The sequence below is a fragment of the Cydia pomonella genome, chromosome 5, assembly GCF_033807575.1.
Source record: "Cydia pomonella isolate Wapato2018A chromosome 5, ilCydPomo1, whole genome shotgun sequence".
Lineage (NCBI taxonomy): Eukaryota > Metazoa > Arthropoda > Insecta > Lepidoptera > Tortricidae > Cydia > Cydia pomonella.
Genome location: NC_084707.1, coordinates 12031786 through 12057658, shown reverse-complemented (window position 1 = coordinate 12057658; position 25873 = coordinate 12031786). Strand labels below are relative to the sequence as shown.

At 35.4% G+C, this 25873-nt stretch overlaps 1 protein-coding gene across 1 annotated transcript in view; it reads right to left on the bottom strand.

Annotated features, from left to right (window-relative positions):
• Nucleotides 1–2721: 2721 nt before the first annotated feature.
• The window catches only part of LOC133517719 (cAMP-dependent protein kinase catalytic subunit 3-like), a 47040-nt gene continuing 23888 nt past the window's right edge, over nucleotides 2722–25873 (bottom strand). The window contains exons 2-7 of the mRNA XM_061851099.1: nucleotides 21434–21602; nucleotides 19060–19169; nucleotides 12837–13082; nucleotides 9381–9562; nucleotides 6886–6963; nucleotides 2722–6664 (exon numbers count right to left, since the gene is read on the bottom strand). Coding sequence (XP_061707083.1) covers nucleotides 6539–6664; nucleotides 6886–6963; nucleotides 9381–9562; nucleotides 12837–13082; nucleotides 19060–19169; nucleotides 21434–21602 — 911 coding nt within the window. The 3' untranslated portion in view covers nucleotides 2722–6538. The remainder of the gene's footprint in view (nucleotides 6665–6885; nucleotides 6964–9380; nucleotides 9563–12836; nucleotides 13083–19059; nucleotides 19170–21433; nucleotides 21603–25873) is intronic.

The window sequence follows — 25873 nt, the reverse complement described above, 5'->3', positions numbered from 1 at the left end:
AAAGTCAAAGTCCAAAAATACGAGCCAAGGTAACCAGATGTGAAAGAAAAGAATCAAAAAAATAAAGCCAGGTGAAAAATACGAAAAGAAACGGAATATGCGCACAGTAAGGCGGAGAAACTTCGACAGACTGCGCATTTGACATTTGACAAACGAATGATTTTGACGTCAAATTTGATCCGCTCAGAAACCGACATATTTTTTGCAAATCGTACGGTAAAGATCTATTATTATAATGGATTTTTAAAAGTATTTGTTTAAGTTAATGTTTTCTTAGTTGTAATACCTTATTTTTGTATTTTCTGTAGGTTATAAATATATCGATTTTATCGAATTTCTTTAACTTACGAATATGTTACCCGAATCGAAAAAAATGATTTGGCCACAACGCTGGTTTAAAAAAAAAGACCCTTAGGACGTAAACGTTTGTGCAGTGATTTATTATTGTTAAATACTTCAGATATACGATGCGAAAAAAATAACTATAAGCATAATTACATTCAAAAAGTGAGTATAGTTTAAGTGGTAACGAAAGACATATTATAATTGCGTGGTTTTGTTTTTAATTATGGGAATGGATCATACACATTTACATTATATGGGTGCTGTCATGTGTCAAATATGTGATGTTAGAATTAGAACGTAGTGATTATATGCTCTTTGGTTAGAATAATCTCACTTATAGTACTACTTAGGTAGTCCTATAAGTGGCAGTCGGGTTATTTAAATAACGATGTTTTCTGTGCGAATTATGTACCTACTAAACTACCTAGTAGTTCGTCCTAAACAGATATTTTGCAATATTTCAACGCCTGCAAATACTTCCTCACCCGTATGCACACTACGGGTGACTCTTGTAATTTGTTTGAAGGTCACAGTTCTAATCTAACCTGACCATCATCAATATCATCATCATATCAGCCTTTTATCGCCCACTGCTGAGCATAGGCCTCTCTTCGAGGTACCTACACCAGTGCCCTCGCCTTGTCAAAAAATAAAATAATATATAAATAAAAAATATTATAGGACATTATTACACAAATTGACTAAGTCCCACAGTAATCTCAATAAGGCTTGTGTTGAGGGTACTTAGACAACGATATAAATATTTATAAATATACATACACATATAATACATAGAAAATTAATTTATAAATATAATACATAGAAAACACCCATGACTCAGGAACAAATATCCATGCTCATCACACGAATAAATGCCCTTACCAGGATTTGAACCCGGGACCATCCGCTTCGTAGGCAGGGTCACCACCCACTAGGCCAGACAGGTCGTCTGTCGGTCGTATGTCAATTTCTCAGCATTGTGAATTTTTCACATACCTAATGTAATGTTCAATCAGGATCGAAAAAAAATGCAACAGATACTGAGGCCGATTCTATTTTAACCATTTGATAACGATATTGTTTGGTACCACTTGAGTCGTGTGTTACATGCTCACATAATTGCGGAGAGATGCCTATTGACTGCTCCTAATTGCATTTCCGGACACGAATGAGCGTGAGCCGATAACGTCTACGTGGACGAAGTCAAGGACGAATGCAACTTTAATGTTTTGCGGAAGCCCTGTGAAGAGTTGTTAAAGATTGTAAAAGCCCATATTCATTAGATCCGTACCTTCCAGAACGATCCTTCTCATGTTTGCATGATATATATCCTGCCCAATTTCATGAACATTGGCCAAACAATACTCAAGATATAGTTTACTTCGCTCGGTCGATTAATAGTTTTCATCCTACTTGCATTATAACTTACTTACTAGTTTGAAAATTGCAAGATTTACTTGCTAAATTCAATAAAGATTTATCTTCAGTTTCATGTAGTACAATAATTTTATTGTACAGTCAGCGTCAAATACTTTGTAGCAGTCAAAGTGGCCAAATAGTTCGGTACACCATACTAAATATATGGTGTACCGAACTATTTGGCTACTTTGGTTGCTACAAAGTATTTGACGCTGACTGTACCTATTTAGGTACCTTAAAATATAGAAACTCCGAAATAAGGGATTCCATTTAAAAAAATCATGGATGCCTTTATAATAAGTAGTTACGAGTATCATATGTACTCGTAGTTGTATTCGGTTTAAGTTTTTTCATCACATTTGCTCGAAAAAGATCTTATTTCATGCAGGTGTGCTGAAGGACAAAGGCAACTCCCTAGGGAGTTATAGCTTTTTTTTTTTTAATTATGTCACTTATTCATATAAACCAAGTAGCATAAATGAATTTTACTTCTAAAATACTGACGTATGATTTAATATTTTTGTTTATATTTAAAATTATTTAATTTGATTAATTTAACAGCCGTTTAAAATATGTTTAAATAATTTTCAATCGTGGCCTGCCTGGAAAAGGAACCTGCCAAGAAATTACAAAATGGCGGACGAATGTTTGATATGTCACCGTATTTAAGAATTATTTCGCTTAAAATTTAATTTTTTCTTCGTAAGTGTGATGAAAAACATTGTGTATAACTCCGGGGGTAAGAATATTGCAAACTGCGGCTGTCGGAAATTACCACCCTCGAATCCATAATTTCACTTACCCCCCTCGTTGCACAATGTACTATTGTTGAAGTTATTGTTTTTTTATCTTCCGTTTAATGACTTTATCAGATATTTATAACATATTGCACAAGTGTAGACATATTGTAGGTCTCTGGTGCATATTAATATGCACAGAGCATAGAATTATAACACATTTATTTTGGTAAATGTACATTTATTTTATATTTTACAACCCTGTTGTTTCTTAGTAAACTATTGACGGTTACAAAGTAGGCAAGTTTCAATGACATTACGCCTCTGTGATCATTGACTGAAATAAGTTAGTAATAACATTAATTATCTTATACTTAACGACTAAATGAAATCACAGAGAATATTATATGGCCTAATTACGCCGCAATCCGGAAAAATAACGGCAAGAAGACTCTTCGACATACCTATAATCTTGCTAGGTACCTCGTTTTTAATAATCTACAAACAGTTATTTTGGATAAGGAACCATAATTAGCATAAAAAATCCAATTTTTAAACCGTAACCTGTACCTAACTACCTAGGCAATTCGTATAAAAAAGTATGTAATTTAAAACAGTTATCAAAATAGACATATTATTTTTTTCATTGAATAAGTATTCTTCATTTAGCTAACTTTAACCAGTTACCGATAAAAATCTACACGATAACAAAACGACAAAAGAACATGAAAAGTAAATCTATAGTTACTCATTTATGCAATTAAATAATGTTTTTTTATCGTTCCCTTCTTTAAATATCCCACCATGCTAGAGTCGACCCAAGATAACTCTGCATGGCAATGCAATGACAAATTGTGACCATGTCATGATTGATATCAATTTCTCTGAAATTATGACGTTTATTCTCCTAACGTTGTTCTATTCACGACGCAAAGTTAGTTTAGAAGGACACTAGAGGATGTGCGATTAACGCACTCAGAAGGACTGTAGAACCACTTGGGTACATCTGAGGAAGTACAATTAACGCACTTAGAACGACTCTAGAGCCACGTGGGTACATCTGAGGAAGGGCAATTAACGCACTTCGAAGGACTGTAGAACCACGTGGGTACATCTGAGGAAGTGTAATTAACGCACTTAGAAGGACTCTAGAGCCACATGGGTACATCTGAGGAAATGCGATTAACGCACTTAGAAGGACTCTAGAGCTACGTGGGTACATCTGAGGAAGTCATGAAGTGCGTAAACAGTACATCGCTTCGATAAGGTAACCTCGCGCATTGCCGTAACTAAAATGTCTACTAACATATTGACTGTAACAGCGACAGCCGCCAAAAATATCCTGTGATATGTACAGAGCTCACTTGTACAGAGTTCTCGGGACATTAACCGAATAATTTTAAGGTTATATTCCCGGTAATATATGATTTAGAGGATTCATTATGAATCAATGCATAGACTCAGACCAAGATAAGTTGGCAGCGATTTTGATATCCCAGACGGTGAACGTGTTATTTTAAACGTCAAACTTCTATGAAATTATTGTCGCGCACAGCGCGATTCGCCATGTAAAAGTCGGTATGTATCAACATCAGTAATGTCAATCTATATTTTGAGCTGTGGTAACACCACTCTTGCTTTGACTAACTTCCGCTTGTTGGTATGTGGGTAGAAAGATGGCGAAATGGTTGTGCCGCGGAAACGAGGAGAGAGATGAGCAGATTTCGTGGTCGTAAGATAAGTTAGGAGCTACGAGCTTCTAGGAGGCTTGTACCCCATAGAGAACACCTCAGGTGAGTGTTTGCTTTGCCATATTATTGTGTCGACCTAAACATGCATCATAAGGTGGAAAGATGAGGAGACGGTTATAGCATATCGTTCTTTCCGTGAGTAATAGTCCAATCTTGCAGTGCACAGCACACTTGGTAGTCGAGGACATTGGACTGGGAAGCCCCGGGCTCCCATGTATTAGAGGTGTGTCCGGGAACACACGGGCACGGTCGACTAAGTTGGAGCAACCGAGGCGAGACTATGGGGAAGGTGGAGGTCTCCGGGGGGGCATAGCCCCCCTGTCCGGCTAAGTGACTAATGTATGAAATATGATAAGAGTCACCAGGGATGTACCCCTGTTTAGACCGGAGCAAGTCGACCGTTGCCCAACTGGAGGTGCATAGCCATTAATTATCGTGAGATTTCCTCTTGTAGTGAAATGTGTGGCTTAGCAGCCACACAAAGGGTAAAGAGATGGAAAGGCACCAATGAAGATCATGTATGTGAGTGGCACAGCCACACGAGAGAGGCCAGACCTCATCGTATCTGTATACACATAAATTAGTAGAATGGATTAAAAATGGTCGACTCATCTTTCCATTCTCGTGATATAAATAAAAGTGTAATATATATAATATGTATCCATGTCGTCCAATTGTATAATGTGAACCCAGCATTTAGTATTTCATACATACATTATTTAGGAAAGACGACAATTATGACGTTTTCTTGCACCGCTTGCAACATATTTTGATTTGACTCTAACACCTTTTTAATAGTGATATTTTGTGATCTAATCATTAAAGTGACAAAGGAAACATATAGTGATATTATTCGTTTTTACATAGAGCTATATTATTTTAATTATATTATTATCAAAAACGCGTGCTTTGAACAAACCTTGCAGATTAGTTAATACGATCATTTGAGACTAAATCAAATGGCGCGTTGCTTGCATCATCACGCATCATCATCGCGTAGTCGCTTTAGTTAGGACGACGAGTAAAGTAATATTAAGTATTGAATCTTTAAATTCATAAATAATGTTTGACATAAAAAATTCAATTGCCTAAACGCAGGATCTTTAAATTATATTAGTTATATCACAAAAAAAGGTGCAATGGTGGTTACTCAAAGAATAAGATTGAAATAAATACTTAATATATTATACAGCTTAAACTTAACATATTTTAAGGTCTATTTTAAACTTAAATCACAAACACTGGACATCGCATCTTAGCGAAGCTGATTTTACTAACAGATATATACCTTAAACTACTCTTTGAATAAACAAGCATTGGAATAATTTTAAGTGAGTTTTCACTAAAATGTTGAACCCTGTTACTAAATTGATCCACAATAGAAACAGGTTAACAATCAATTACTTTCGCAGCTCTGCATTAGTTTCACTAGGTACTAGTTTCATATATCTACACATTCATACACAAATATTAAAAAGCATGCAAGTCTTTGCTATTTACATGCTAAATAAGGTAAGGTGGGTTAAGACTATCACCGGGGTAAGACAAACAATTGTATGGAATCCTCATACTGTTTGTCTTGCCTCGAGCAAAATAAACTACGTTCGTCTAACCCACCTTACGCTTAGCAAAAGAAAACAAATTAGCAAATTGGTCGTGGATATAAATATGTACGTCCAAAATGTTTATCAGTGCGTCAGTATACATACACTACCTACTTAAATATACAAAATATAAGTATGAACAAATACAATTTGAAAACGGCTATTCAATTTGTAGTTTAACAATGTATAAATGCATATTATTTCTTGTCAATTATTAGCTTCTTTTTCATCAGTTACAATATCATAAATTAAGATACTTTACACCAATACTGAGTCACCATAAAGTAAGTGTGGTTCGTTTCATATTTTGCCAAAAAAATCATACGAACCACAAAATAAGGTTATACAATCTACTTTGTTATGAAATTATAATATTTAGGTATTGCATCCGTAGTTCTTTACAGTTATTTTTCTAAATAATGAATTAACGGCTACGAAATATTTTTGTCAGATTTATAAATAAATATCATACCTGCCATTATATGACTTAAAATGTTACAACAGTAAATACTTGTTTTAGCTCTTAAATTAAGTACATACCTACCTACAGTTATAATAAAACCTATTAGGAAACGAAAATCTACAATTTCCGTTTGGAACTATCGGGTTAATATACCTATGTATGGTAGCCAAAACTACAAGGATTCTAACAGTTTCCATTGGATTGCTTATGCGCAGGAGATCAGAAGTTCGCGAAGAGTTTAAGTTCGTCGGGGTCAAGCGCGCGCGCCGCCTTCCAGTCCGTCTCGGTGTATTCATCGAAGTTGGACGTGTCGCCCTCGTACGACACCGTCGGCATGATGGGAGGCTGCACATAAACAATATGGTTGGAGACACATGTTGATCTAATGTTATAAATTATTCAGTTCGCCTGGAATTTTATCTTGGTAATTGAAATTATATTTACTTTCAAATGACTTCTAATCCCTTTAGACTAGGTACCTATAATACGTAATGCAATTATAAATAATATATAGAGAAACATGGACTCGACATAAAAAAGCCAGGTGATGTTAAATAACTAATTACCTGCATTTTCTTCATGAACACATCGGCCCAATCGATATTCTTGAACCATCTGTGTCTTTTTACGTCTTCTGAACCGCACTGCAATATGAAGAAAACAAACACTTACTACAAACTAAGAAAGATCTCCAAGAGTCATAAATCAAGTCAGCTGTATTGATCTTTTAAACAGTCACTGCCACAGATTCGGGCTCGATTACGACTAAAGGAATTAGAGCATCATTGTTTATCGGTACACTAGCCTCGTAAATAAGAATAAAATGGATGACTTCGAAGTGACGTAATATGCCACTACTATTACTATTTATAAGAATGCGCCTATCGAGGACGTTATGAGACACTAGTCACAGCTGAGTCGTCTTGTTTGCACGAGTGATAGTTAGCATTTTCTTCGCCATTTTTTTTAACTTATTTATTTAAAATATTTGTATTTGTTGCCAAAATTCTTACATTTGTTTGTGTGTTTGTTTTATTTTGTTTTTAATAGTTAGATACTAAAGATTCGTTCAGATGCATATTATACTTTTATCATTTAATGTCGCCTCAAGCTAACCGCCAGTGGCTCTCTCCCGTGGTTTATTGAACACGTTTTGGATTGTGCATGCCATCGGGGCGGCCACCTTACTGATGGCTAGCTCACTTATCTAGATTGGCTGGGTAGAAACATGGTGCGCGTATTTGCGTCGAGACATAAGTCAGTGGTAGTGGCGACTGTTTAATGTCGCCGCTAACCGCCTGATGGATGGCTTTCTAAACATCGCGGCGACATGGTGACATCGCGGTGACGCGCAACCGGCCCGCGGCAAAAAGCTCGGAGAAAACAAACCACTAGAAACTGCAGCCGATTCCAAACTAACGATCATCGGACCTCACTCGATGGGAATAGAATGATCTAATTACATTGACTTGGTAAATTGAAAGTTTTTCTTTGGAATTGAGTAGGTATTTTTCCGGTTTATGCCGAGCTTACTACATGTCTAAATGATATTTTCCATGAGTTATGTTATGGTCTTGACCGATTTAATTTTTATCTCTAAAATATAGGTAACTACTGACTGGATCAACTTTTTATTTGTATATTATATATTTATATCGTTGTCTGAGTATCCACACCACAAGCCTTCTATTTGTGTAAGAATATTCCCTATAAGTAATATTTATTATTTATTTCTTATAAATTTCGTACAAAATTATAAACTGTAATAGATGTCGTATATATAATTACTAAAGAAAAATAATAAGTAAAATATTTATGGTTCCCTAGTTATTATAAAATTATTAAATTTTATTAATATTTGGATTGGTGTGTTGGTTTATTTAACTCGAATGAACGGGTTTTTCTACAATTGACATTCAGCAACATTTAATGTAATGTTACTCGTATCAATGCTAAATGTTTGTTTTCGTGTGTATTTAAGTACTTTAGGTAATACATGTGCAATATTTCATTTATCAAAACACAAATATTACTGCTGCTACTATACTACTCGTAGGTAACTAGTTTGACACTAGGTCGATTTGTGTAAGATTGTTATTAAAACGATTTTTCAATAGTACATTACGATACAAGTGTGAAAATAGGAAATTCAAAACGAGTGGCGATAAATTAAATCGACACGAGTTGCGAATTACCTATTCGCACATGTATCGTACAACGTTTTACAGTACATATGGCCCTTTAAATGTTTGACACAGTAACGTAATATGCTAATTTGCGCACTACTGCGGTAAAGTAGCACCATATGTACTGTACATATATTTTTTGTAATTTTAATAAATATGATGAAACTACATACATGAAAAAATACTATATACTTTAGATCCTAAAATAAAATTAGTTTCCATGCATTAATTACAAATGCCTGGTTTATAAACGTGACAGTTTGACTAATATCAACCTTATCAAGACCTTGTACAGATGAGTCTAAATCAACCTTTAAAAAACTCCTACAGACAAGTTGTCAAGTGTAAGATTAGAAGTTATATATGGAATCGGCTGGAAAGCGGCCAACATCATAGCTCCGAAAAAAATATTTTTAGTGCACATGAACCTGATTTTTACATACAAAGCATACAAAAGACAACAACCTATCATCTTTCCGCCTAGACACCGATAATTCTCGTAGCGCATAGGTAATTTTAAGACAACGGGTCAAGCGCAAGGCTAAAAGATATTTTCCGCCCCAATGTAAACACGCGTGTGTGTACACAGCAATAACCACGTAATAACTATGCCACTTCAATATCGATTTCTGAAAGAGTTTCTTCACCATATCTGTGATGTTACTGTGTCTTTAGGCGTTCTTTACCTACCATTTCATTTACACAAGGTTATATTTGTTTTTCAGCAACATTCATTACAAAGCATCGTTGCTAGATCAAAAGATTTGAATGTCGGAATATACAGTTTACTACAACTACACACACGGTTGTCGCAACCGAATTACTACAGTTATTTTTGTAGACGATTTTGTTAACAGTTTCATATGATAAATTACCTTCATATTTCCAAGTCTCTTAGTTCTGTCTTGTACGAGTAGTTTCTTTATAATATCCTTCGCAACAGGGTCGAGGTGCCGCGGCCACTCCACCCGTCCGTTGAGGATTTTCTCGTAGATACCGAAGGGGTTCTCATCGTAGAACGGCGGGTAACCAACAAGCATCTCGTAAATGAGTACACCTGAAAATAACCGACAAAAGCACATTATAACGCGCTCATGAACCCAATTTACTAAAATATCATTAACATGAAAATCATAAATGTATGGAAGTATGGCGTAGGTATATTTATAGAAACCGGACAAGTACGAGTTGGACTCGCCCACGGATAGTTCCGTACAAATGTAACATATTTTCAATTTTTTTTACAAACTTACAGTTTTGAGATTTTTTTCCTATAGTGTAAAAAGGTATTACTTGTCTAACTTCATATTTCTAGGTCAACGGGAAACACCAAATGGAAAGTGTCAAATTATACGTTTTTCGCGACATAAACGATCATATTTTTTTTTACGTTATCTTAGAAGTTTGATTTTTTTACAGCTTCAAGGAGCTTTAGACTTGAGTATCTAGGTATATGGTGGACGTCAAGACACATTACATTACATGTAAGTAAATTATTTTAACAAATTGCTTGGCAGCTCCATTATCTCAGTACAGATAGGATCATAACACCGCATTAAACTGTCGGTGGCAGCAGGCAAGAGTGGTAAATGAATATTATATATATCCACAGCGCGCCGAGTGAATTGCTACGACCGATCGATCTCAACGCCTACAACACAAATCAAAATGAGCTTCAGTTTCGTGCGCAGGGTCATACTGGTTACCACCGACTAGACCAAGAAGCCGTTTCTTCTTCGCTTAGTAGCATTAAGGTGACGTTCGAGTGTCGACTGCAGCTGCATTACTGTTGCGGCGTCGTTGTTGCCGGCGCTGTATTTGTCAATTTCCTTGATAAAATGAGTGACGGAATTAACGAAATAATCGCGGTAGTAATGGGGCAGCGAGCATCACTCCACAAAAACGATGCCGCAACAGTAATGCAGCTCTGCAGTTGACATCCGAACGTCATACCTAATGACATCTGTAAAATCGAAAATCGAATTCGGCGAAAGACCTTTACCACAAATATGGAGTGTGGAATTAAGAGGAGTGGCATCTCATATGGTAGAACTGTTGCAAAAGTGTACAGTTGTCAGCTATAAATAATAGCTCCAAATCTCTCCAGAGTAGCGCTAGAGTAGCTAAGAACCTAGGCGTTATTGACGTAGTGAATTGCGCTGTGTATGATTAGATTTTTTTGTTCAAGTACTCTAGGTATTGTAGCGCCACCTATTTAAAGTTTTTTGATGACACTTTTGGTACATGGAGATTTCGTTCCTTATCTCCACCTTCCGTAGTCACAAATTTAGCTTGTTTATAAGCTATCACGTATTATTTGGTTATATTGATTAAATATTTTTTGTTAACTGAATGCTTACTCATAGATTTCAACAGTTGCAATTACTTTCTAATGTTTCGATTAGTTATACTTGTCAAATTTCTTTGGACATTGTTTATTAAATAAACGGCTTTGTGTGTGTTTGTTTTAGTAGGGCCAAAATTTACATAATCGCAGCGGTAATATAAAGAGTCGTATTTTAATTATGCAGTTATCAAGACATTAATCGCGGAAACATACATTAGCATACGAGTAAAACCGGCTCCGCTTCAGTTTTCGACTTTTAGGCCTATATTTTTTTGCAAATTTTATTTCACCCATTGGCGTCGCGTCTCAAATGTCAGTATGTCATTTTCATCAGCAAATTTCTAAATACGGCCAATCGCGTGTTGGACCACACATAAAGGAGGGTTCTGTACTTTCATACTATGTAAAAATGCCATACAAGCAAAGGGTCATAAGTATATTCGCGGTACTTAAGTCATATAATAATAAGCAGTTTATTTTGGAAAATCTCAGTAATGGCTCAATCGAACATGTTCAAAATAATTGTAATGGAATATTAATTCAACTTTATTTTCTTATTGATCTGGTGTGAGGGCTACTGCTATTCAAATTTTATTAATTGTAAGTAGAACTGACTCGCGCGTGTGTGTGTCTGTTTTTAGGGTTCCGTAGTCAACTAGGAACCCTTATAGTTTCGCCATGTCCGTCTGTCTGTCTGTCCGAGGCTTTGCTCCGTGGTCGTTAGTGCTAGAAAGCTAAAATTCGGCATGGATATATAAATCAATAAAGCCGACAAAGTCGTACAATAAAATCTAAAAATTTAATTTTTTTGAGGGCACCTCCTCTACACGTAAAGTGGGGGTGAATTTTTTTTTTTTGCTTCAACCCTACCGTGTGGGGTATCGTTGGAAAGGTCTTTCAAAACTAATAGGGGTCTTTAACAAACATTTTTTGATAAAGTGAATATATTCGGAGATAATCGCTCCGAAAGAAAAAAAAAAATGTGTCCCCCCCTCTAACTTTTGAACCATAGGTCCAAAAAATATGAAAAAAATCGTGGAAATAGAGCTTAAGAAAGACATTAAATGAAAACTATAGCGGACATGATCAGTTTAGCTGATTTTGAGTTATCGCAAAAAGTTTCCCCTTTATAGTAAAAAGACTTACTTTAATTAGGTACTGATTATGCAAATTTGCCTATTTGTTTAATTCGCGTGAAAGGTACCGTTTCATCCCTTGGTTAACAATTTACTATACTTTAAGCTCCAGTTTAGCTTATTGTGACGTGGAAGAGTAACTACGGAACCCTACACTGAGCGAGGCCAGACATGCTCTTGGCCGGTTTTTTTTACTTTTAGTTATATGGAGTGAAAACCCATCCCCCAGAATATTTACTTTTATTGGCTACGGAACCCTAAAAATTAAGTAAATAAAGCTAAAACTATATTGGTAACTATATATTTCAATAATAATAAAGGATAAGCGATAAAAAAAGCCGTAGCATAGGACAACAGCTGCTGCCGCGTGACTGTTGATAGCAGTTAACTTGTTATAATGACACGTTCTCTAGCGATAAGTACTCGGCTAATGGAGCTATTTTAAAGTAGGTAGATATATGTTTTTGTTATATTATATACAATAACACTAATTAGTAATACAATGACTAGTGATAATCAAATCTTAAGCGCGCGATTGTTTTATGCGATAAACTCAGCGTTCAATAGAATACGCTTGCCGCACACCCATTTTACATCAGATAATGTAATGACACTACATTGTTTTACGCGGTAAACGCAGCGGTAAGCGCATTGTCATTTTTCCTACATTTTGTTAACGCATGCGTTCAACGCTGCGTTTATTGCATAAAACAACCGCGCGCTTTAAAACCAAGAAAACATATGTATTTACTCGTTTATATAGACATGAACTCGAAATGGAACGATGCGACTACCCTAACAACAAATACCTAGTTTTAAAATAAAGGTTTTAAATAAGGAAGCCTTACCTAACGCCCACCAATCCACAGCCTTATTATGTCCTTTACTCTGTATGATTTCCGGCGCCAAATATTCCGGAGTGCCGCAGAGCGTCCACGTCCGGTCCGTGAGCTTTTTCGCGAACCCGAAGTCCGTGATCTTCAAATGCCCATCCTTCGCCAGCAGCAGGTTCTCGGGCTTCAGATCGCGGTACACGATGTTCCGCGCGTGAAGATACTCCAAAGCCGATACTATCTCCGCGGCATAAAAATTACCTGCAAGAATTAAATTTACATTCAAATTTGATACTACTAACGTAATAAACAAGATGGACTTTCTTTATGGACCCATAAAGGAAAAAATTGGGTATCCATTAATCAACGGGCAATAAATTCAAATGATACAGAAAAAGTCTTCGTTTACTTTATTAATTACAGATTTGAACCACTTTCATATGTAGCACCTTTCTCTGATGCTACGTGAAACCGGAAATTAGAATATATATCCAAAAACTGGTCTTAATATCTCACGGACGCCTAGAAGTCTGTATAGATAATATATACATATATAGGTACTTTTAACATACAAATTCAACGAAAAGTCCTTTCACAACCTAGACATTCTCGTAATATGTCCGAAGGTGGCATATCTATCAGCATGAATTATAAGGTCATAAATATTATGATGCGTAGCATCATCAATCCAAAAACGATGACTGTGAAACCCGTCAATAAAATTAGAAAGCGTGTCTTTCGCTTGACCTTTAACTTCGTAATCTTTTGTTTCATTTAAACCTTTCCAATATCAAATTACTTAATGGAAACATTCTACAGTCATCGCTATAAATAATAGTCTTGTACTTTTCCTGTATCTGACGGACAGAGAGATTTATTGTTTTCTGAACGTGAACTATTATCACAGTTCAGATATGTGGGATTTTAATAAATCGTAAAAAATTGGCTAGCTAGTCGGTGTAATAGTGAGAGTATGAAGAAATCATTTTTATTTTGGGTGTTAGAAGTCAGCACTGGAGCGAGTGTTGCCGTCACCAGTATTATTAGTATTACTGTCGGCCCGACACGACAGTGCCACAGGAAAGCTCTGTCACTTTTGCGGTAGCATCAATACAGCGGATTATTTACTTTACGCCGGTTGTACAGACGAACTATTTGGATTTAATTTATTGACGCCTGAAACTCGAAGCAGAAATTTATTGCTAAATAGATATAGAAAATTCGTATTCACCCAAATAGTTTAGATATATGTAAAACGTCATGTGATGGTGATAGTTTGAACTACATATTTTCTACGATAAAATAGAATTTAAAAGTAAGTTCGATACACAAAGTACTTAAATACATTGTATATACATTGCGTGTCTAAATACCTATGGCCTCTTGATACAAGGAACACAATTCTAATCGTGTTAAAGTAGGGTGATTTAATATTTTATATATCTTGAAACTAGAACATATTCAGAATAAATACGTCCGGGCTTTCAAATTTCGATTTAATTTTCATAGTTTGATTTAATGCCAGTATTTAAAAATCACCGCGAAATCAACACACCAATTTATTACTCGGTCGGTGTATTTAACCTATCTGAGAAGTCGTCTAGTATTGTTTTTGTGTTGTCGCAATAAATTAGCGAGGTCTTGTTGGAACCGAGACAAAAGGAGGACATAAAGAAGTTAGTGGGCGAGTGCGCACGGCACGGCGCGCGGCGTGATCGCGGAACCGCGCAGGCTTCGGCGCCTCATCCGCGCCGCCTGCGCATGACCTCACCAGCCCAAGATCATTCAACCGACACGATGCATCATAATAGGCGATGATGACTTGTTTCCTATATTAGAACTAATCCGCTGCTCTAAATATGTCTCCAGGATGTCATGTAAAACTCAAATTTCCAACAAGCTAGGTGTAAATTAGTAGGATATTAACTATTGTAAAAATAGCGAATAAATAAAATACACCGAGAAATAAAAGGGACACAAATACGTTATCCTCGTAAGATCTAGGGTAATTTTATTTTTTCCTATAAGAGTTAAAAATACGAATTGAATTTGTACTTGTTCAACTATTACCCGGGGACTGTATACAAATAACTAATGGGAAACATAGCCCAAAACTTGTTTCCTCATGAAACAAGTTTTGGGGTATGTTAGTCATATTGAAGTAAATCGTAGTCCATATTGGACTACCAAATGAAGCATTCCACGGGCTGTCCCGTACAGTCACCATCAGATATATCGGAGCGGCCCGGGTGCTCCCAAATATCTGATGGCAACGGTACTAGCGCATATTATTTCGTGTCTTAGAACTGTTTTTTCGGCGGTTGAAGCCGATGATTCTTTTTCAATTTGTCTCGTCTTATTTTTAACCAAGTCAAAGAATAAGAAACTCCTATGGCTGCAAATCTTCAGATCATTTGCGTTTGTACGGGACAATGGTAGACAATTCCATGGAATGCTGCAAATAGTCCAATATGTAATAATACACTCTAGAACTTATACATATTTGCTTTGAATTTTAACATAAGGTTCAAAACATAAACCCATATTCCATACATTCGCTTTTTATAGGTTTTTAATTACCTACTGTTTCCTGTGTCTGTAATCAAATCTTATAAGTTTTTGCATACCTACGTAACTTATGGTAAAATCACTTTATCTAATGATAGAGACCATAGGCCGATTATGAAAAGGTTGCGTTGTTTTATTTTTAATTACAGCTCAGTCAATGAATAAAAAGCTTATGAACAAAATTATATTTAGAAAGAAATTTCATGCGTAAGACGTTTGTTTGGTTTGAAATTGATAGATAGTTTTTATTTAATATAATATATATTTTGATTTTATACCTTCTTATAGAGAAATAGTGTTATCGTCATATGATTCAGATGCGAAAATTTCATAAATAAATCTCTGTCCAACTACTTTATCGAGGCATAACATTACATTTATTTCACTACATACATATACACTATTAGGGGTCACCAATTAGTTTCTACAGGGGTCCAGTTTTTAAAATAAAATGACCATTGTGGTCCGTTTTTACTTGAGTTTATTAAATAAGTAAAAAAATAATATACAGACCGCGGTCCGCCATTTGGTGACCCCTGCTATATACATTACATTTCACTAAGCGTTAATGAACCCTACTCGTGGTTCAAAAAATTGCGTTGGATACAAGAGTAAAAATACCAGCTGCACGAGGCAAGTCTACGGACAATATTGGAATGAGAGCAGGACGCACGCGGGCGTCACGTTGTCTGGCGACGGCACGGATCAGACATATTGTGTGATCGCCAGTTTACTTCCCTGCCGACAAACTACTATGGAAATCGCCGACAAAAACGCACAAACAACGACAATCCTCTCAACACCCAATGGCAGTGCCCGCGTCACTGACCGACTATTTCTGTACGCTTTGACATTCATGTCCTTTCTCCAGAAATACAGACACAAACGAACTGATTAATGTTTGTTTGGTGGAATGGTTTAAAACGCGTTAGAAGCATAACTAGGTGTAGCGTGAAGTTAATTGCGTCAATCACGAACTGATTATTTAAGACGTTTCAATTATGAAGCAATCATTCGTTAAGATAATTTTCCATTTATTTGTTAAAAACGTTTTTAATACTAGGATAAGACTAGTATTAGGAGGATGATAATACATTTATATTAATTAATGAATTAGGTAGTAACTTTATACCCAAATTTTTCTTTAAAACATTTCCTCACTACTGGATACACCCAGTCAGCATTAATAGCAGCCAATGAGATTATGCATCAAAAATATTTACCATTTTAGCCAAGCCAACCATTTTAAAAAATGCGATATGTCTCTATACCTATATAATACAATTACATACATTGTGGCATATGTGGGTACATGAAGGCGAATTGTAGCTCTATTTGTAAAACTAATGGGGTGTCAGACACTTTCGGCGCATTGGTTCATCAATTAGGTACTCTTGATGCTCACTACACACATAGACGCAGTTTAGAAATATTAAAACAAATGTGTAGTGGCGTGAATACACCGCAGGCAACCAAGGATTAAGTGTGAATGAAATATAATAATTAGAGTCAGACCAAGACAAGTCTGCAATGATTTTGATAGCACACGCAGTCCAAGTGTTATTTATAAGTCATAATTTCATAGAAATTAGACGTTTAAAATAACACTTACACTACGTGTGCTATCAAAATCGTTGAAGACTTGTCTTGGTCTGACTCTATATCTGGGTTAATTCATTATTTACCTCCTGAGTTACTATACTATAGTTGCATGAATACTAAGTTATAATACATATCTATATTTAATATCAAGTGCAACTATATCTAAACTTACACACTGTATTCGCAGTACACGCTGCATTTGAAACGCAAATTACTACGGCCATTAAACCATTTGCGTTGTCATGCCAAAAGGCGCCAATTACTAGACTGAAATGTACATTTGAGAGCCAACTCCGACTATCGAAACTAAGCTTAGATCTGCGGATAAGACGTATCTACTGGCACGAGGTGAAAACTATGACGTCAAAGAAAGCGTCACTGCAAACAAATTATATTTGACTTGTGATATTTCGTTTTTTATTGTGACTTATATATTATCATTTAAAGTTGTTTAGATCGAATATTACAGAGAGTAAACATCGGAAAACAAGGAAAAGTAATATTCAAGACACTTGGCATAAACAAACCCGGTGTCAATAATCTTTCAACTATCTTGTAGTAAAGGACATTTTACTCGCCACATTTACTTACTGACTGCCACAACCCTTATTTAAAATATGTATTAAATTTCAAAATTTTGTACCAACATTTATTTGCTTGCATTTTTATATATTATATAATTTTAATTAACGTGTATTCCCATGTCATAATTTAATCTTATAAAAATTTTATTAGTTAAGTTTAGTTTATTTTATAATGATAAATTGCAGTATTAATTTTTTTTATTTTAATCTATATTATTTTATATTATTGAATTGGATATTTAAATGATTTAGTTAAATTCTAGTCTAACAATGCAACTAGAAATTAGTCTATATCTGCAATATCAATCATCGCATCGTGTGTGGCTGCACGGGCCACGGAGCTGGACATTCAACGTAACATTACTTTGGCGTAAATCCAGCATTTATTTATATATATATTATGTTTCGTCTAATTTATTTACTTGGGTAATATTCCACACAAAAAAAATACTTTGATATCATATCAACCTCATTTTTATTGAATCAATATTTTCAGATTTTTATCTACCTTTATAACTAGATCTACTTTTTATACTAAATATACAGTCAGCATCAAAAGTAGCGAATCAGACGACGCGTCAAAAGTATCTACCATTCGCTAACAGTTTAACAAAATAAGATATGTATCTGTATGTAGAACAATGAATGTAGAGATTAATCTCTATTGGATAAGTATTCCTGGGTCGCAGATACTTTTGACGCATTCTTTCATGTGTCATTGATGCTGACTGTACATACTTATATCGAATTAGAGCAATCGGTAAGAGTAATCATGCCGCTGGTTGATCGCCGTAATCAAATGTCAGTGGACATGAATAAATTAGTGCCCGCGTTATTATGACTTCCCGTAATTACCTAGTTAATTTACTCCTGCGACTAGTTATAGTTTAACTAGATAGTGAGTAAAACTTTAGTGACATCAGTTTCTCAAGACGTTACCATGAATATGATCTAAAGGATGTAGCGTTAAACAAGGTGTCCAAACATACGACGGCAAAACAAAGACGGCTGACAGAGTAGCTCATAAGTTCACACAATCAACCCCAATGCCCATTTTAGTCCGCGTTACCGCGTAACAAAGAACTGTTAATTTTATTGTTGTGGACCATTTGTAGTGATAGAAATAGAATAAAGACATAATAAAATTAAGAGTGTTTGTATCACGGGTGTAAAAATCCAAAAAAAAAATTGACATTGCAATATCTTTAAAACTACTTATACTATCTGATAACGAGCTGACAGAGCAACAGCCGATTTCGATTTATGTCACTTTCTGGGACACCTAGGGACGTACTAATGATCGTTAATAAAAAATGCTAATTCAACTTAAATAATATATGGTAATTATCACATGACTTTTCGTTCGCATCTGTTGTCCCGAAACATTTTGTGTTGTAGATATAGCTGAGTACGGGAAGCCATAAATCATAGTTTAATAACAGACCTAAAACATCAGGATTCTCAACAGACGACAAATGACTTACCAGTAGTATTGCTAAAGCGTCCTGCACTCCTCAGATATGTGAACAGCTCTCCACCAGACACGTAGTCGAACAGCATGTAAATACACGAGTCATCGTGCGTCCACCACCGTCTGCAATACAACATGTTTTTTTTTTTTAATACAGTTGCTCTGAAAGTCCTACTTTACGTAGCTGTTTAGCGTTCGCAAAGTTGATTTTTGCGAACTAGTGCTTATAATTTTCCAACTTTATAAATTTATTTCTGAACGTAATCCATACGTCCATACCACAGAGTTTGGATTCCCAAAAACTTTATTCGCCATTACACATTTATTAAATCCAAGAATATTATTAAACGATATAAATTAAATATTTATTTGTTATTATATAAATAAAATGTCTTATGTTACGATATTTCACTAAAACATTTTTTTTAATTATTGGGTGAATGCCACGTTGCCACGTTGCCACGGTATCATTGCCACGGTGGCTGTAGAAAGAAAATATAATTCAACTTAAATTGCAACTGTGAGAGGTGTTTTTGAATGAGATTAGTTGTTGTGATTAATTTTTACAATGTAAATACTGATATTTGTATATGACGATTTAAAATTGCTTTTTGCTAGGCCTACTTGAATAACAAGGGTTTACTTTACTGGTAAAAGGCGAAAATTAAATATTCTATTTTACGCACCGTCTTACATTTATAATCTGCCTAAGTGTCTATCGCTACGTATTTAACTATAGAGGGAACTTACTGTAGTTGGATGCTGTACTCGGTGCAGTAGCGTAAAAGCATTCAGACAGCCACCGTACGTGAGATATTGTGTCCAGCCTAATAAGGCCCGAGTCTCAATTGATTTCTTTAATAATGAGCCAAAATATCTACCTATTTAAAGTAATGTCCTTTGAACCCTGCTTGTTTATTTAGGAAATCTTTGTACGCAATTGCATGATAATAGATCACTGCACGTAATGTCAAATAAAAGTGTGTTCGATAAGTTGCCAGACCGCAATCAGCAAGGCATGCGATTGAAATGTGACGGCACGGCAAGCAGTTGGCTCAGGCTCGGCGCTATAAACTCACAACGATGATATACATGATTAGGCCTAGGCCTAATAGTAGACTTGTTTGTTTTAATATTGTTGTTGTGTTGTACATTTCATTTCCAATTAAACTACTGCTACAAGAACAGGTGATTTTACTTTATTATAGACTTAGCTACTTTGAACAAAATCACAGGAAGACCGGTAATCATCAGTCTTGCATAACTTCATATCTAGGGACATACCTTTTTAAACGACTGCGTAATAATTAATCTTTTCATAATAAATAAATAAAAAGCCTAATTTCTATTATTACAGAAATAATCATAAAATCATTTTCTATTTCTTTTAAATAATCAAGGGTCCAAGCATGGAATTATTTTGTACATTTTGCTCCTTTTTCTCATTTATTGCATTTTTTTTCAACACTACTTATATTTTATAACCTTATACTTTTTTAAATAATTACATATTTTTATCTAAATGTCTTTGACCTACCATAGCATCTACACGAGTTTGAATTAATTGAAAGCAGTGCCTCAATTTAATTACTTATAACCTGCTTGCCTTATAAAGCGCACTGCTAAACATCACCGCATATTATATCCAGCGGTGGCAGCATGGTTCCATTTTTATCACTTGTCAATATGCCCGTCACTTTCGCGCTTACTTACTTGTTAGAACGTGACAGGCATGGTGACAAATGATAAAGAGCCGACCATCTTAGCCTTACAGATATAATAAGCCGGTCTGGCTCAACGCCTAAGATCCATCCCAGTAGGTAAGTGACACGTGGCACGCAGTGATTTATTTTATGATAGCAATTCTATATTGTACTTTAATTACAAGTACCAGAAGAATAACAAATGTTTTGGTACAATTTGAATACATAAATAACCTTAACATTTGACCATGGGATGAGCCAATGCATGACATGAATATGAAAATATAATTTTGTTTTATTAACACATTATCGGTATAATTGATTTATATACCCATGCCAAATTACAGCTTTCTAGCTCTAACGATCACGGAGCAAATCCTCGGAGGAATAGACAGACGGATAGAAATGGCGAAAATATAAGGGTTCCTAATTGACTACGGAACCCTAAAAATGGACACTGATTTAGCATGTTAACTAGCTTGTTCCGTAGATAGAAGTCGGCGAACACATTAAAGGAAGATGTAAATATCCCATGACACGGTTTAATTTTTTGACAGCCTATACAAGCGTTACATTTATTGGAGTAACGAACGACTTGTGGGGTCATGCTGCCAGCTGTTGGAAACTTTTCCACATGAGTTGCAGCTACTTAAGGTTGATAAAAACGAATGAACAAGCACTTACAAATTTACTATGAATGGGTGGTTGATCTCCGCGAGGATGTTCTTCTCGTTCATGACATGGTCCACTTGCTTCAAGCGAATGACGTCTGCCATGGACAGGATTTTCATAGCCAAGTACTCGTCCGCGGCCTTGTCGCGACATAAGCAGACCCGTCCAAATGTACCCGTGCCTGTAAAAAACAATGCTGATTGTTTTAGTGATTCATTTTATGGACTATAAAACTAACAAACACTAAATGAAGGTGATCAATTTATGACCTCAGTACGAGTGATCTTTATTGTATCCGCCTCAAAGTAAAAATAAAGAAAAAAAAAACAATTCCAGGATTCGCAGACCGATTGAGTAGCAATTAAAAAAATGATGTTAGGTTTCGTATCGTATCGGTCGATACGTAAACGTAGCAATAAATTGTATCTACAAAAAGTTCAGAGGAAAGAAATACGCGGCTTTTCTTTACCTATCAATAAAGCGTGAGTCACGGCGGTATTCTTAGACATCTGATAAGTTTACTCTTGTTTAGCAACACGGTGTATTTCGGTTTTGTTCCATTTATATGCAAATGCTATTTGAAACTAAAGTGAACAGTTTAATATTCACGAACAGAGTGGTAAAACTGGATAATTGGGCGCTATCCCTGTACAGAATCCCCATCCGTATAGAGACCTCTCGACGGTTAAAAACAGAACTAAAAACTTTTATACAAAATCACCAGTTGTCTAGATCGTTTGACCTGTGTATTAACCTCTACAGTGACTGGAACAAATGAGCTCAATCAAATTAACGATAAAGCCAATTAAGACCTAAGCGATTTATTAATTTTAGCCCACATTATTATGGAGGTTTATTTCAGTAACATTTGCAAAAACAATTATTATACAGTGACCTAATTATAATCTAGGAGTAAGCGACCGTCCGTTCGATGAACTTTAGTGGCTATTAGCTAACTAGTTAGTGATCTACCTGGTTACAAATGATGTTAAAACTCACTTTCATGTAGGTACAATTTAAACACTTAATAGTATTTACAACGGTTACACTAATACTTGGCGATGTTATCGACAAGTAGGTAATTAACTGGTTTATTTATTTACAACTTCCTACAACTTACTTATTTGATTGTTTATATAACTTAACAATTATTTCTATATGTGGTTTTGTTTTGTTGTCACGGATCAAAACCACATTGCTTACACGTATTTATACTTAACAATAACATTAAGACTTAACGAATGTATAAATTTTGTTGCCAGATACACAGTATCAAACCCGAAGGCCTGCTAACCCAATATCATCGGTATTCTTAACCGAGTGTAAATTTTGCGTAACACTTGTTAATTCGAGATCCCGTGACGCGAGTGTGTCGTAAGATTCCATATTACTAGCCATATATACACTCCCCTTCGCAGAACGCTAGCCTCAGAAAAACCAGCATAAATTGGACGTCAACATCAGTAACAGCTATTTGTAATCGAGATTATACCTTACAGCTTCGCCTCAGATAGGCCAGTAAACGATGAGAATGATAGCGCCCTGTTCGATAGCCCTTGCGCAAACCATTCGCTTTACATATGAACCGTTAACAAATGAATATGTTTAATCTCCTTGCCCTATTTTTCGTTTTTAGAAAAAATATATTTAAGGTGCCGTAGGTTCAAACAGCGGGGTTTTCGAAAAATCGTACCGCTTTTTTAGATAACAATACAGTTGCCAAAAATTTAATTAGCTTTCTTGAGAATTTCCTCTAAGGACTTCAGCGTTGCGAATCCTGATTTTTTGACTTTCGCTCGATAGAAAAACCGGCCAAGTGCGAGTCGGACTCGCACACGCAGGGTTCCGTACAATTATGTATAAAAACGGCAAAAAAATCACGTTTGCTGTATCGGAGCCTCCATAAATATTTATTTTTCTCTGTTTTTTAGTATCTGTTGTTATAGCGGCAATAGAAATACATCATCTGTGAAAATTTCAACTGTCTAACTATCACGGTTCATGAGATTCAGCCTGGTAACAGAAGGACAGATGGACAGACGGACAGCTGAATCTTAGTAATAGGCTCCCGTTTTACCCTTTGGGTACGGAACCCTAAAAATCACGAGCATACGTCAAAAACGCACTTTTTAAAATTTGTAACTCAGCGATTCCTTTTTGTTTATTTTAAACTTACAGCAAATTAAAATTCAAAAACATGATATCTTCGATCACGATCACGTACATCCATCTCGCTCACGCTTACGCTCAGTGAGAAAAGAGAAGAAGAGCATGATCCTACGGGGCCTTAAACATAATTTAGACATTCAGTAAATAAAGTTGAGCAGACCTTAACACGCATTTGAGATTTGAATTTAACTACCTAATGATGGCTCAACGAAACGTTCCAAAGAAAACATTGACTAAAGGTCATTGATTTCGATTATTTCTGATCCTGACGAGATGCATTTGATGAAAATCAACTGATAAAAAAAAATTATCCGTAAAACCCACCCAGATAATTTGCTTATTTGCTATTGCTTGCGGTTTTTATTTCAGCAATAATATTGCTGTTTATGTATATCTAAAAGTGTTCAATTAGCTACGTAATGCAATACTAAAGCAAATTATAAGATAACGTAATAAGTATTCAATTTCTCGGGAAGAAGCCAAATAAAAGTAATTCTTTAAAACAGTAACACTAATCATTCATGAACAAATTTAACCGCACCACACATCGATAAATGACGACCTTACCTACCTACACCTTTACCTTTTTTTTTACGTACCTTTTTCTTTGTAACTGCCAGTACTTAAAAATCCTTCATTTTTCCTAACCAAAAATAAAAAATTAAATTAAGCATCCACTTAAGAGGCTGTCAATACCTAAAGCGCGCACACTGTCTATTTGTATCGGAGTAAATGAGATAGCACTGTCGCATGTTACTGGGCCTGGGCAACGGTATAATAAGAAAAATATTTAAATAAAAAAAAGTGGATTATTAGTGTAATATTTTACTCAATAGCGGTTTAGATATAAATGTTTTGAAATTGTGATTTTAATTGCAGAGCCATAAGTCAAAACAATAAAGACATAGAACCGTTTAATTGTGATTTTAAGACCAATCTTTGCAATTATTTTCTATCGAACCGATTTTGTTCAATCATGTATCGAGTACAACCACGGTCATTGAAATATAATTAATATGAACATATATTTTTCTTACGTGACTAAAACAAATAGTCTTTCTTAAAAAACTGTTTAAGTAACATCAATTTCAAGGACATTGGGTGTTGACAGCCTCTTAAGGGTACCCAGCAAGCTCAGTTCTCCATCAAACGTAGTTACGCTCTCATTTTAAAACGACTAGCTAGATTGCTCTGAAACTGAAACTTTGTACTTACACTAAAATAAGGTATATCTAGTGATGTAATTAGTTTATGTACTATATGTATACAATCCAACACGTAGTTTTAACATAAGAACGAAACTCCGTTTGTATGGGAAGGTGAAATTCGGCTGAGTTTTCCGGAGACTCTTTAAAGATGGTACTTTCTAAAATTCTCCTAGTAAAACAAATTCATCAGATGATTATTCATTTGTTACTTGTATCACAATGTACCTAACCAATGTGACAAACGCCTTACACATTGACATTGAGTAGTTTCATGACACGTTAGTCATTTTTATCTTTGCAGCGATCATTTGATTAAGCTGGCACATTTGTAAAGATCTATTTGTTAATACCAAACAATTTCTCAATCCAACCCGCCCGAGCTTTGAGTCAAAGTAAAAATGACAACTCTCTCCGTAGTGTTAATTGTAATATAAATTTGGTTCGATCTTTAAAATTGTTAATGTATTCTTGTTGTCTAATCGTATTCAATAACACAAATGACTCGTCTTGTTTCGCATAAAGTACCTACTAATCTGGCGCCCGATTCGGATTTCAATTTATTGTTCTGAAACTATTATGGTTTTGATCTTTCAGTTGTCAAATGTGATATTTCTGGACCACAAATGTCACTTTAGACAGAGTAGAGCCAGATTAGTAGGTACTTTATGCGAAAACAAGAAATAAAAATCAGAATCGTGCTCCTGAACTAATTTCAAAGTATTTAGGTGCCGAGTAACTGTCAACACTGAGGACGTTTTTATCATATTTCCTAAACCTCCAAGATTAGAAGGTACTTTATGCGAAAACAAGAAATAAAAATCAAAATCGTGCTCCTGAACTCATTTCAAAGTATTTAGGTGCCGAGTAACTGTCAACACAGAGGACGTTTTTACCATATTTCCTAAACCTCCAATGTCAGAAAATATAACCTGCTCTGCAGCTATCGTATTTATTCACTAATTTATTATTAGTGCCCCTGAAAGCTCTGACCTTAATTACGCATCATCTATTTTATTATATTTGCAGTGTTGGCAATAAGACCCAGAACTAAGTACAGTTAGCAATATGAAACGCA